The sequence below is a fragment of the Dermacentor andersoni genome, chromosome 1, assembly GCF_023375885.2.
Source record: "Dermacentor andersoni chromosome 1, qqDerAnde1_hic_scaffold, whole genome shotgun sequence".
NCBI lineage: Eukaryota > Metazoa > Arthropoda > Arachnida > Ixodida > Ixodidae > Dermacentor > Dermacentor andersoni.
In genome coordinates this window covers 297876927-297889002 of record NC_092814.1, presented here as the reverse complement: position 1 = coordinate 297889002, position 12076 = coordinate 297876927, and the positions used below count along the sequence as shown (strand labels likewise).

The 12076-nt window shown below is 49.9% G+C and overlaps 2 protein-coding genes across 2 annotated transcripts in view; one reads left to right on the top strand and one right to left on the bottom strand.

Annotated features, from left to right (window-relative positions):
• The window catches only part of bchs (WD repeat and FYVE domain containing 3 bchs), a 255193-nt gene that overhangs the window by 69196 nt on the left and 173921 nt on the right, over positions 1 to 12076 (top strand). Inside the window, exon 19 of the mRNA XM_050196790.3 lies at positions 449 to 672. Coding sequence (XP_050052747.1) covers positions 449 to 672 — 224 coding nt within the window. The remainder of the gene's footprint in view (positions 1 to 448; positions 673 to 12076) is intronic.
• On the bottom strand, positions 4998 to 10881 carry LOC140215495 (uncharacterized). The gene is made up of 3 exons (XM_072286017.1): positions 10693 to 10881; positions 8261 to 8430; positions 4998 to 7415 (listed from the first exon to the last, which is right to left on the bottom strand). The coding sequence occupies exons 1-3, from the start codon at positions 10879 to 10881 to the stop codon at positions 6986 to 6988; spliced, it is 789 nt and encodes a 262-aa protein (XP_072142118.1). The 3' UTR covers positions 4998 to 6985.

The window sequence follows — 12076 nt, the reverse complement described above, 5'->3', positions numbered from 1 at the left end:
ACATGCCTCTAGGCCTTTGTGTTTCAAGGGCTCTGGCGAGGCAGTAGTGCTCTAGGCAATTTTAGCATCTCACATATTTTGTATATTGCATCATCCTTTCCCAATGCATTTTAGTGTTCATAGTACACATCATTAATCATTGCTATAATTTTATTATGCGTAGATTTTATGCAATTTACACCAACTATTTTAGGCCCCTTTACAGCCACGTCACATTAGCTTCACAGAACCCATCGGACCACTACAAACTCATTAACACTAGCATGGCGCTCTTTGGCCATACCTGGCCCTTGCCCCACTAAACATCAAACATTCAAGTTTTTTCATTTGCATTCATGCGGCATTAACATCTGATTTTAACCATAATCAACACTGCCTCGATAAATGTTGGAGGGCCCCCTTTGAAGCTTGGAATAAACACTCTGTGATAAGGAATTTGTTTCATCAGTGGTTGCAGATAGAGCTGACACTGCAGCTGTACCTGGCAGAGGTGCTGCGGTCGCTGGTACGTTCGGAGCGCAACCAACAGGTGATGTGTGAGGCTGGCCTGCCTGGGGAGCTGCTGCAGCGCTGTCGGCCCGCCCTGGAGGATGAGCAGCACCCGCTGTACTTACCCTTGCAGTACATGCTCGAGCGCCTTGCCGCACAGGCGCTTGAGCCCAGGGACCTCCGGTGAGCCAGCCCCATTGATCCACCTGCCCTCTCAGTGTCTGCTTCAGCTTTCTTTCTTGTATGTCTTGAAAGTAATGCAAGTATGGGGCCTGAGAACAGGAAGACAAATTTTGAACTAGAACAACTATGCGGCAAAGATAGCAGAAAAGGTATGGGTGTACAAATACCGAATAACAGAGTTTGAAATGAATATTGAATCAAACCAAGAAAAAAGAGCCGAATATGGGATCGAATATCAGGTATCAGAAAATTTAATACAAACATTTATGCTTGAAAATTTTGCGCAAAAACACAGTAGTGCACATGCTCAGGAGGCTAATCACATTACTTAACAATAATCTTGCTAGCTATCAGTAACTTAGGTACCTGTAAATAGGTCCAAAGGGGACACCAAATTAGTGTGCAAGCACTGATGACAACTCAGTTCGTATATGAAGCTCTGGAAAATATTTTTAATCGATGGAATGTCTGTCAAACAGAATTAAATGCTTTTAAGCTGAAGAAATAGCTAAATTTTCCTAAATACCAATGGAGTTTTCAGTTTAATAGTGGACCATACTGTGCTTAATGGCAGTCTTCTGTTGCTTAGAAAGTATTGCTTTCCAGTTTTCTTAGGTAAAACAGGAGGGTTTTTCCATCTTTATGGAAAATGGTTTTCTCTGAGTTATCGTCAGCTCGTTATAAGGCCAATCTGTGCGACAGACAAAAGCTGGGAATGTGCATAAATCACGTCGCACGGCACTGTTCCTTGCGGTCATCAGTGCCGCACACACGTCGACCATAAGGCGCCAATGGTAGAGAGTTCTCAAATAAGGAGGTCCACGGCAAGTTCGCACGACATCCCCCCCCCCCCTTTTTTTTCATCTGCATCCACCTGCTGTCTGTGTAAATGTGTCTGCAGCCGAGAGTCAGCGCACTATTTCACAATATTTTCGAACCCGCCATGCAAGTCCAAAGCTAGTATTGTGACAGGCCGCTCGAAGCTACGAGAAGAGAGTAAGATACCGTTGTGCTCCTACGAACGGCTGTGTACTTCAACACTCATCCCGTGCGGTTGCTTTTGTTGGCGAGACGGTTTGTCATCTTTCTGAGGGTCGTGCGAATGCCGTGAATAGACCTGCGTTGATTCGGTGACTGCAACTTTAATTGCCAACATCTGACAATGCAGCTTCGATTAAGCTTAACAAGTTATACAATGTGGCCAATGGCGCGGTCAATGGCATGGTCATGTTGAAAATGCGCCGCTGGTTGATTTGATAACGGGCCACAAACCGTCGCGGAAAGCTTGTCGCTACTATTTTCCTATGGGTGGCTCATCAGTGATCGGTCGCGAAATCACGTGTACAGGTATGGCTGCTGAAGTGGTGTTCAGGTCCGCGGTAGACCAGCCAGCAACTACTGCAAGCATGCATGCCAAGTTTGTCTGTGTGCTCACATGTGGGTTGAAAGCTTCCAACTGCGTGAATTTGCGTGCGTGAGCACTGAACTCACATATCTGATATGATCAGCATGCCTTCCGGTGGCTAATCAGCCTGATCTTAATGCATGCTTCCGTGCTTTCTGCATGCACTGCTTTTGTTGTTCATTCTGGTCGCGCACCATTAATCGTTTCAATCAGCCCGGTCGGCCCAGTCGAATGTTATACCGATAAAGATCGTACATCAAGGCACCGACCATGGCTGGATCAATCACTGAAGGTACCTTGTGGGGAGCACATGCGCCCATGTTCCCCTGCGTCGTCGCGTCGAGAGCTGGCATAGACATGGGAGAGGCACACTACGCCCTCTCCCGCTTCTCCCTCGCTCTCGTGATGCGCACGCATCTTTCCTCCCCGACTCGCGGGCAGGTAGCTGACGGGCGAGGAGGACTTTCCCCTTGCCCAGGTAAAAAGGTACAAAACAGCACCACCGGGGGAGACCCCCTCTCTCTGACGCCAGACCCCTAACCTGCCGGACTGGAGTACTTGCCGCAACCTGTGAGTGACCTTGTTTGCCTGACTACCCTGGCAACGAGGCCAGCCTATTTATTACTATTACAGAGAGGACGTCCCTCTGCCAGTGTACTTTATTGCCGGTAGCAATAAACATTATTACGGTTGACGCCGCTGGTTGCCTTATTCGTTCAAACCCGACGTAGCCGCGATTCCCGCGCTACGGGTTGGGGAGTAACACAAAGCGACTGCGTGGGGCTAGATCCGGAGCTCACCTTCAGCCCTAGCCGCACGTAGAGTGGAACCCCCACAACCTATATTCGAAAAATTTAATATTTGAGAAATCTAATATCAGATATTTGATTCACGAATCTAATTGTTCAAACTTTCACTATTCGGTTCAAAATAGAATGTTCGAGTATTCGCACACTCCTAGGAAAAAAGCATGGACAAGTGAAGAGATGACGATAGCACACACGCTAGACTTTTAACTGTCATCATTATCTTGGCTCATTTGGGTTGAGAACAATATTTAGTACGGTTATGTGAATATTTGAATATCACCAAATTGAATCGCATAGTGAACATTTGAATAATTCGATTTGCGAGTGGAACATCTACTATTCGATTTTTCAAATCATTTTTCAAACACACGGGTTGGCCTGTGCCTTACTGCATGCAGCCTTTTTGTAACACAAGGTCTCAGTCAGTGCAAGATTCATATATCGGTCCTGCCAGTTGCAATATGGGCAAACGGAATGGCGACAGAAGCGGCGCATATTTCAGAAAGCATGGATGCATGTGCAAAAATCAGGCCGACTAGCCGCATAGCGTATGCAGATTGTATTGGATACAAATTTTCATGTACACATATTCGTGCAGTTTGGAGCTTTACCGTATAGATTCACATAAGGGCCGCACCCCCAACTGGGCTGCCCAAAATTGCGGAAAAAAAACTTTTTCAGCGGAGAAGTTATCACGTTCTGTGCCCCGATGCCGCATGCATGTGTCGGCGCATTTTCGTGCACTGCATGCTTCAACGTGCCTCTACTAGACAGCAAAAGCTGCATGTTGACTTCTAATGTAATGGTACATCTGGGGATCCGGGGTCTGCACAAGTCGCAAGTTGTGCCAGCACCATTTCGACCAAAAGGTTCAGTCTCGTGTAAGGGCCACACGTCATCAAAATTGTGAAGAAAAAGTGCGGCCCTTACACTAGTCCATACGCCAAGCACACAGACGAACTTGGTACACATGCCCACGGACCCAAACGCCTCCTCAACAGACATCAGTTAGGCCATTAGGCCTAATCGGCGCTGCTTTGTCGTACGTCGGCGACTCAAGTTAGGGTGTAGGGCTGAATCGACACACAATTCGCAGCAGCCGCACAGTGCTAGGAAGAAAACCGCCCCGACAATGAAAGCGAGTGTACGGTATGGCACCAACAACCAACATTTGCAACACATAATCCGGTGGCCTCTCGTTCCCAACGCCGTTTGTAGATGCATATCAGTTTTTATTTATAGCTTTGAGAAACTCCTCACAAGACTAGCTTTAGATTTACACGGTGGGCGCAAAAATGTCATGTGTCTAGTGCGCTGACCTCCCAGCTGGAGACATTTGCGTTGTCAGTGAATGGACGCGTAAAGGTGGGGGTTCCTCACATGAATTTGCCATGGCCTTCCCTATTTCGGAACCTTTGACAGGTGGCAACTGACACTGAACCCGACAAGAAAAAGGCCCCTACTCTTTATTGTCAGCGCAACTGCAGTCAACTCGTATACGGCAATGATAGCTGCGTGCAAAGTGGCCATCAAGTCAGGTGATGCACAGTCTGCACTCTCATCTGGCGCACAGGTTGACATTTACAGTAAAACCCCGTTAATTCGGATTTCACGGGACCGAAGAAATTGGCAGAATTAACCAAATGTCGAATTAACGAGGTGACGATAATAATAACTAAACAAATTTCGAAAACATCAACATACCTTTACCTCGTGAAATAACTAGTTATTGTTGCTTGTTTAGAGCGAGAAATTTGCGCGGAAAACACAATTTTTCGGAGTTCTTGTAGATGGGGCTGCCCGCGCATACTGTCGGGAGAAACCACACAGATGTCCTCCAAAACTTTTAAGCGTGTCATCAGCCTCTTTAGCAGTGCGGCCCGGCACTTCACACGCATCCACGATGGGCACATTTTCACCATCAGAGTCGGGGTCTTCGTCGCCGAATACATCATCAAGTATTTTGTCGTTGTTGAGGCGACCGGCAACAGCAACGTCGCTGTCTATCGATGTATTCGTCCAGCGGGACGTCCGGAGGCAGGAGTCTGGCGAAATGACTGTCGTCTTCCTCGCCGTTTTCATCAAGATCCGCATCCCCGGCTTCAAAGGCATCAGCGTCACGGACGACGCCACTGTGTCGGAAGTAGTTCACTGTTACTGTGGGTGGTGTTGTGACTGGGGGTCCGAAGACGTGGAATTCACTTTGCTCGTGGAGGAGTAAGGGAACGTGAGGCTGGGTCCGATATTTAGGATGTTTGACAAACACGTATATATTTGCATATGAGCAAGAAAATGCAAAGTAACACAGAAAAGTTGCTGAAGAAGTTGTAGCAGCCGATCACTCCCGCCGTCTGTTACTCTTTTATGCCTTGCGTGGTCATTGTTCAGTCACTTCCTCCAATCCAGCGTCAGGAGACCGATGACATCAGGTCCCACCAATCCAGAGGTCGGTTGCCCTTTCCCTCAAAAGAGAACTTTGTCGGAAACACACGCACATGACTGGGCACAAACAGGGAGAGGGGGTAACGTACGGCGACTCCAATCGTACACTGACTTTGTCCCCAGCGGGGGCATGCCAATTTGGGCGGCTGACAGGTGATGGCCGTATCATTGCACTGGCCGCATCTCCCGTGCGGACGTGCCAATTTGTGCAGCTGACAAGTGATGACTGTATCCATGTTAATCACTCAAACCTCTCCTGAATGAAGTACTCCCACGCTGGTCATAAATAATCCATTTTGAGAACCGTTTTGACAAGGCCATCGACCCTTTCCCCATAATCTTGCGAGCCGTGACCGGAGGGTGTTGCAGGGTGAACAGCCAATCACAACAGCCTGTCCACTGCCAGGAAGAGGGCTCGCAAGAGGGCAGCTCATCGGTGCCCCTTGAAGAGACCTTGAAGCGAACATACAACAAGGACATAAACAAGGCATAAACACTTATCAAAAGACATAACTCATGAAAATGACAAAAAAGGAAAAGAAAAAGAATAAATCAAGGGTCTGAAACAAGTCAGCCCTGCCATTAACTGAAACGCCTCAGCTGAGGGCAACCGCGTTTTGTTAAGTTTATTTTCCCGCTGTGCAGCGAAATGTGAAAATATGCTCGACTGAGTCACCCTGTCGTAGTAGGCGACCATCTAGGAGACGTACTTCACAGTTGTCACAACAGGCAATTAATTCAAACGGGTGCCAGCCAAGGAGCGGGCAAGCCAATAAGTAGGCTACTTTCAGCCACCTTTGTCCCTCCTTCTCGAAACGGCCCCAAGACTGCTCTCAATCAGGTCACAGTACGGTTAGGACAAAATTAGAATTGGGATCCTCCCTCAGCAACGTGTTCCGCGTCTTCAGCTCCACCCTTCCGAACTGAAAATTCCACGTAGCAGGTGATTAACTAGTCGCCATAGTAAAACAAACAAAGGCGCCGCGCCCCCTTTGAACCATGGGATTCGTCACAGTGATTGAAATGATCAAAGGGATCAGTGTCGCACGCTGAGTTGCTCGTTGGGTCAGTGCCACCTGCCAGTACCAGTGCCTCTAATGCGAAACGTACTGGGCTCTGCTGACCGCTTTACTCAACTGAATTAATTCCTAGAGTGGTATTTAAAACCTAAAAAAAAAAAGCTACACTCTACTTGCACGCAAAAAACCTTTGAAAAAAATTGCTTTCCTAACGTGACACTATCAAAATGAAAAGTAATCCATTCCTAATAATTAACAAAAGAATGCCTCGCATACTAATTACAAAAGGAAACAACAACAACAAGAAAACTTATGGATGCACTCAATCCTACAATTACTCTTTTTAATGCACCCTCGAATGGGTCGCCGACTGACAGCCTTTGGGCCACGCGGAGCACAAGGGGTGCAAGACCTAGATTGCCCTCTGCTGCCACCTGCCGCTCCTGAAGTGACCACATACTCCTAAGAAGATCAACCGAGCAAAGAACGTTTATTACGGGTATCGCGTGCAATATATAGCACAGCAAGAAAGAGGTGAAGGGACAAATAGAGAGTAAGGGAAGAAAGTGATTACAGCAGGTGCGCCCAGCTTCATAGGCACGTGCAGTGCCATGACGATACAAGAGTCACCTCTTCTCTTAGGGAGAGAACCTGTCAGGGGGACGTCTCGAACGGGTTGACCTTCGTAGTTCCAGGGTTGTGGTCTCATCCGTCGTATTCGCACTAGCGGTCTTGTCGACGGCTCTGTCGCCTCTGGCTGAGAGACGCGGCTGCACTTGCTCCGAGTCCTGCACCACCACACGCGATTGCACTTGGTCCAAGTGTCGTCGCATTAGTTCACCCTCCGGTCCCTCGGCAGTCACCATCCGAGACCCCTCTGTTGTTTGGACACGTGCTTGAGTCCATGGGTCTCCGAAGCAACTGTAGTTTCGCACCCAAATTGGTTTATCCTTCTGCAAGAAATCATTGGCAAAAGGGTAACTGTAACGCACTGTTCCTGACGGCAACAAGTTATCTAATCGGGAGCATAGCTCACGCCCCATCAGCAGCATAGCCGGCGTTTTTCCGCCCGACAGCAGCGTTCGTCGGTAGTTGTGCAATATCCTGGCCAGCCGCGTTTGCATTGATCCTTGCCTGTTTTTCTGCAGGCTTTGTTTTATGGTACGCATCACTCATTCCGCCAGCCCATTCGATTGAGGGTGATATGGTGCAGTGTGCATGTGCTTTATTCCATTCACTGTAGTGAAAGTCTGAAATTCCCGGCTTGCAAACTGCGGCCCATTATCTGTGACGATTGTGCGCGGCAACCCAAAAGTGCTAAAGACGGTGCGCAGGGCATCTACGGTCATCCCAGTTGTGGAAGTTCGCAAAGGCACAGCTTCCATCCACTTACGGGGGAATCGACCACAATTAATAGCATGTAGCCATCCACCGGACCCGCAAAATCAATGGGCAAACGAGACCACGGCTGCCTGGTTTCCGGCCACGGGACTGGTACCTGGCGTGGAGGCATCGGTGCAGCTTGAACACATAAGTAGCACGTCTTACCGAGCTGCTCAATCTGTTTATCAATGCCGGGATACCAAAGCAGTGAGCGAGCTAGTCTCTTGATCGCGGTGATTCCTTGATGTGTCTCATGAATCAGCTGCAACACTGCGTTCCTGGCTTCTTTAGGCATGACGACTCGGTGGCCCCAGAACACCAGGCCTTCTCTCACAGTTAGCTCATCCCTCCGGACTAGGTACGGCTTCAGAGTGAGTTGCTTCGCATCTAAATGCCGAGGCCAGCCTTCCTGCACCCACTTCCGCACCACAAGTAACTCCTCATCTTCGGCCGTATAGCGGGCCAGTTGTTTGGCTGACAGCACTCTACTGTCCAAACAGGCGGTGAGAAGTACATACTCACAGTCATCAGCGCCGTCCTCGTCTCCTGACACTTCCTTGGAAGGCGCTGCCCGTGGCAGGCGGCTGAGTGCATCAGCCGGAACATTCGCCTTGCCGTCCTTGAACTTGATGATGTAGGAGTAGGTGCTCAACTGGAGGGCCCACCGTTGTATGCGTGCGGCCGCCATGGCTGGAACCGGCTTATCTGGATTGAAAATACTGACTAATGGCTTGTGATCAGTCAGAAGTGTGAATTTCCTACCCAACAAATATGCGCGGAATTTCGCCACTCCAAACACTAATGCCAGGGCTTCCTTTTCAAGCTGCAAATACTTCCGCTCTGCGTCTGTGAGTATGCGGGAGCGGAAGCCAATGGGTTGCCTCATCCCCTCAGCTGTGCCGTGAGAAATGACGGCTCCAATGCTGACTGATGAAGCGTCACATTCTAGTACCAACGGTTTGTCCGGGTCGTAATGGGCAAGAAATTCTGCTTTACTTATCAGTGCTTTGACCTCTTGGAACGCCTGCTGCTGAGCAATGCCCCACTTCCACTCCGTCCTGGCACACAATAGTTCGTACAGAGGTGCAAGGGTCGTGGCTGCCTGCGGTAGAAACTGTTGGTAATAGGTGACCAGACCCATAAATGACCTTAACTCGGGCACTCCCGTGGGTGTGCCTACGTCCAGAATAGCCTCAATATTTTCCCTTTTGGCGTGCACGCCCTTATCGTTGATTTTGTAACCCAAAAAGTCAACCTCATTTTCACGAAATCTTGACTTCTCCCGATTCAGCCGCACCCCGAACTCGCGGAACCTTCCAAGAACTCGGCATAAGGTGGCGGCGTCATTCCGCTTTTCTGCAATGATTACGTCGTCCAAATAGACTTGTACTCCGGGCAGTCCTTGCAAAATTGTTTCCATGCGTTGCTGAAATAGCGCTGGCACAGAGGCTACTCCGAACGGAAGGCGTGTGAAGCAAAAAAGGCCCTTCTGTGTATTCACCGTCGTGAGCAGTTATGATTCTTCGTCTAACGCAATTTGATTGTAGGCGTCCTGGAGATCGATAGTTGTAAAAACTTCACCGCCGTTTAACGTCGCCATGATGTCCTCTATGCGCGGGAGAGGATACTGGATCGTATGGCAGGCTTGGTTGACAGTAGTCTTGAAATCGCCGCATAAGCGAATGTGTCCGTTACGCTTTACCACCGCCACCACGGGTGCCGCCCACTCCGAGTGTGCAACCGGGGCAAGAATTCCATTTTCAACTAATCGATCAATTTCGGCCTCCACTTTTGAGCGCAACGCGTACGGCACCGGCCGCGCCTTATAGAACCGAGGAACAGCATCATCCCGCAATGTCAAACGGGCGGGCGGTCCCTTTATGAGCCCTAACTCCGGTCGAAACACATCATAAAATTCTTCTAACAAGACTTGAACGCCACTGCCAACTTCACGAATGGCTGCACTCTCACCTTCCTGCGTTGCGCTGAGCACCGGCTCCCCAAGAAGGTCCAGCGCTGTCATGACATCCCGGCCACACAGGTTCGGCCCGGAACAACTCAGCACCGCTAATGTGGCTTTCGTAGTCTTCGAACCCAAGGAAACGTCGAGCTGTAACTGGCCACGCACCGGCAGTGGTCCAAGGAAGCATGACAACTTGAGCGGCAATTCTTGCAGTTTCAGCCAGGCATATTGATGCTGTACGTAGGTGGGCCAAGTGATGATAGAAACCGGGGACCCTGTGTCCAGCTGCATCTTGATTGCTATTCCATTCTAAAGTAGAGTGCACATTATTGCCTTTACGGTGTGAATGTTTCCAACGAAATTATCTGCCGTTTCAACGAGGAACAGAGCTTCTGATCCCGGATCGTTGCAGTTTCCTGCTGACGGATGCACGGCATTAATTTGCTGGTGTGGCCACGTGAATGGTTCCCTTGTTCTGCTGTCTGCTTGTCCGGGACACATCTTGCGAAAATGACCGCGCTGCTGGCACCGGTAGCACTTCGCCGAGCGGAACCGGCAGGTTCTGGGGTCGTGCCCTGTTTTTCTACACCTGAAGCATGGTGGCCGACTTTCACGTCGTGCATACATGTTTCTTAACATGTGTACACCTTCGTCTTCAGGCGCAGTCTTCAACGTCTTCACGTTTTCTTCCGCCATTTCCACTGCTAAGGCGATTTCCTCTGCTTCGCTTCTTGTTAAGGATGCCTTCGAAAGCAGTTGACGACGTACCGAGTTGTCTTGCAAGCCACAAACTATACGGTCCCGGAGCATCCTGTCAAGTGAAGTGCCGAAGTTGCAGGTATCCGCCAATTGCCGAATGGCTACAAGAAAGTCTCTGACTGGCTCTCCTGGCATCTGGTTGCGTGAGAAAAATTTGTAGGATTGGGCTATTTCATTCGGGCTGGGCGAAAAATGCTTCTGCAGTATGTCGAGTGCTTCATTGTACGACAGCTCGTTCACCTTTGTTGGCACGCAGTGTCCACTAACGACGGCCACTGTGTGAGTGCTCAGCCCTGCTACGAGCAATGCTCGCTTCTTCTTTTCTTCCGTGATGCCGTTGCCTTTGAAGAAAGCTTCTAGCCGCACTAGATATGCCAGCAAGTGGTCCGTAGCTTCCTCGAACTGCGGTGGGCTTGTGTATCCGGCCATGGCTACCGGGGTGTTGCTGGTGGGGCGGCAGGCTCATCCCATCCTCGTCGCCACTGAAGTGACCACGTACTCCCAAGAAGATCAACCGAGCAAAGAACGTTTATTACGGGTATCGCGTGCAATTTATAGCACAGCAAGAAAGAGGTGAAGGGACAAATAGAGAGTAAGGGAAGAAAGTGATTACAGCAGGTGCGCCCAGCTTCATAGGCACGTGCGGTGCCATGACGATACAACAACTCCGTGTGCTCGCAGCTTGCTGTCTCGTCCCTGAGGGGGAGGCCGTAAATGCAGGAATAATACCCATTCACCCTTCGTCCTCGCTCTCACGGCGCATTCGACCTCAATGACTGTTCGACTGACCCAGTTCCGAATCGCATGTCTCAGCCAAATTGAACATTTCAGCCGCACCTTCACTCGCAGAGACGCACCCTCTTCTGTTGTAATCAGCCTCTCGCGACACCTCCGCTTTCTGACTCGCCACAATGAACCCTTCCAGGCTCTGCGCGCTGGCCTGTTCTTCTGTCTCACACGCTGCGATGTGGCGACTTTCGCGAGTTTTCTCTGCGCCGAACACTTAGCTCCTTTGACCCTGTATGGTATGAAAAAATTTTGCCTTACCAGGTGGTCGTCGGATGTGTCGCTGAAAACCCTGAGCGTCAGGTTCCTGCTCCGCTTGTCCACCATGGTGTTCTCTCCATTTGGCGATTCTGGAATGTCACTCAAGTGCGCTGGTAGAAGGAAGGTTTTCAGTGCCTCCTTTACACTGTGAGGGCTACTGAAACAAGCCTCGTCCCCGCAAGGAGCGCCTTTTGGAATCGCCACTGTCTGCTCTTTGCTCTCTATTCTCGGCAATGCCGGAGAGTTACCCAAGTTCTGAGGCACAAGGAAGGTATCCAGCCCTACACTGACCCTCATAGGGTTGCTGGAACAAACCTCATCCCCGCAAGGAGGGCTCTCCGGGATGGCCACTCGCTCGGTTTCGGCATACAACTGCACTGTGCAGCCACCGATGCTGGAGTCCTGAGCAATTTCCTCTCCGTTCTGATGCGTCAGGTCTTTTCTTGGCTCGGCCGCCGCCGCATCTGGGTCTATCCTAGACTATTCCGGAAGGTCGTCCAAGTGCTCGGATACGAGGAAGATCTCCAGCACCTCCTTAACATTCTCATGGCTTCAGGACCAAGCCTCGTCCTTGCAA

Coding starts and splice junctions, on each gene's coding strand:
- LOC140215495 (XM_072286017.1), bottom strand. CDS start 10,881: ATGGCCGGATACACAAGCCCACCGCAGTTCGAGGAAGCTACGGACCAC. Junction 8,431..10,692: donor GACACTGCGTGCCAACAAAG/GTGAACGAGCTG, acceptor AATCCAGATAAG/CCGGTTCCAGCCATGGCGGC. Junction 7,416..8,260: donor TCAGGAGACGAGGACGGCGC/TGATGACTGTGA, acceptor GCTGCTGTCGGG/CGGAAAAACGCCGGCTATGC.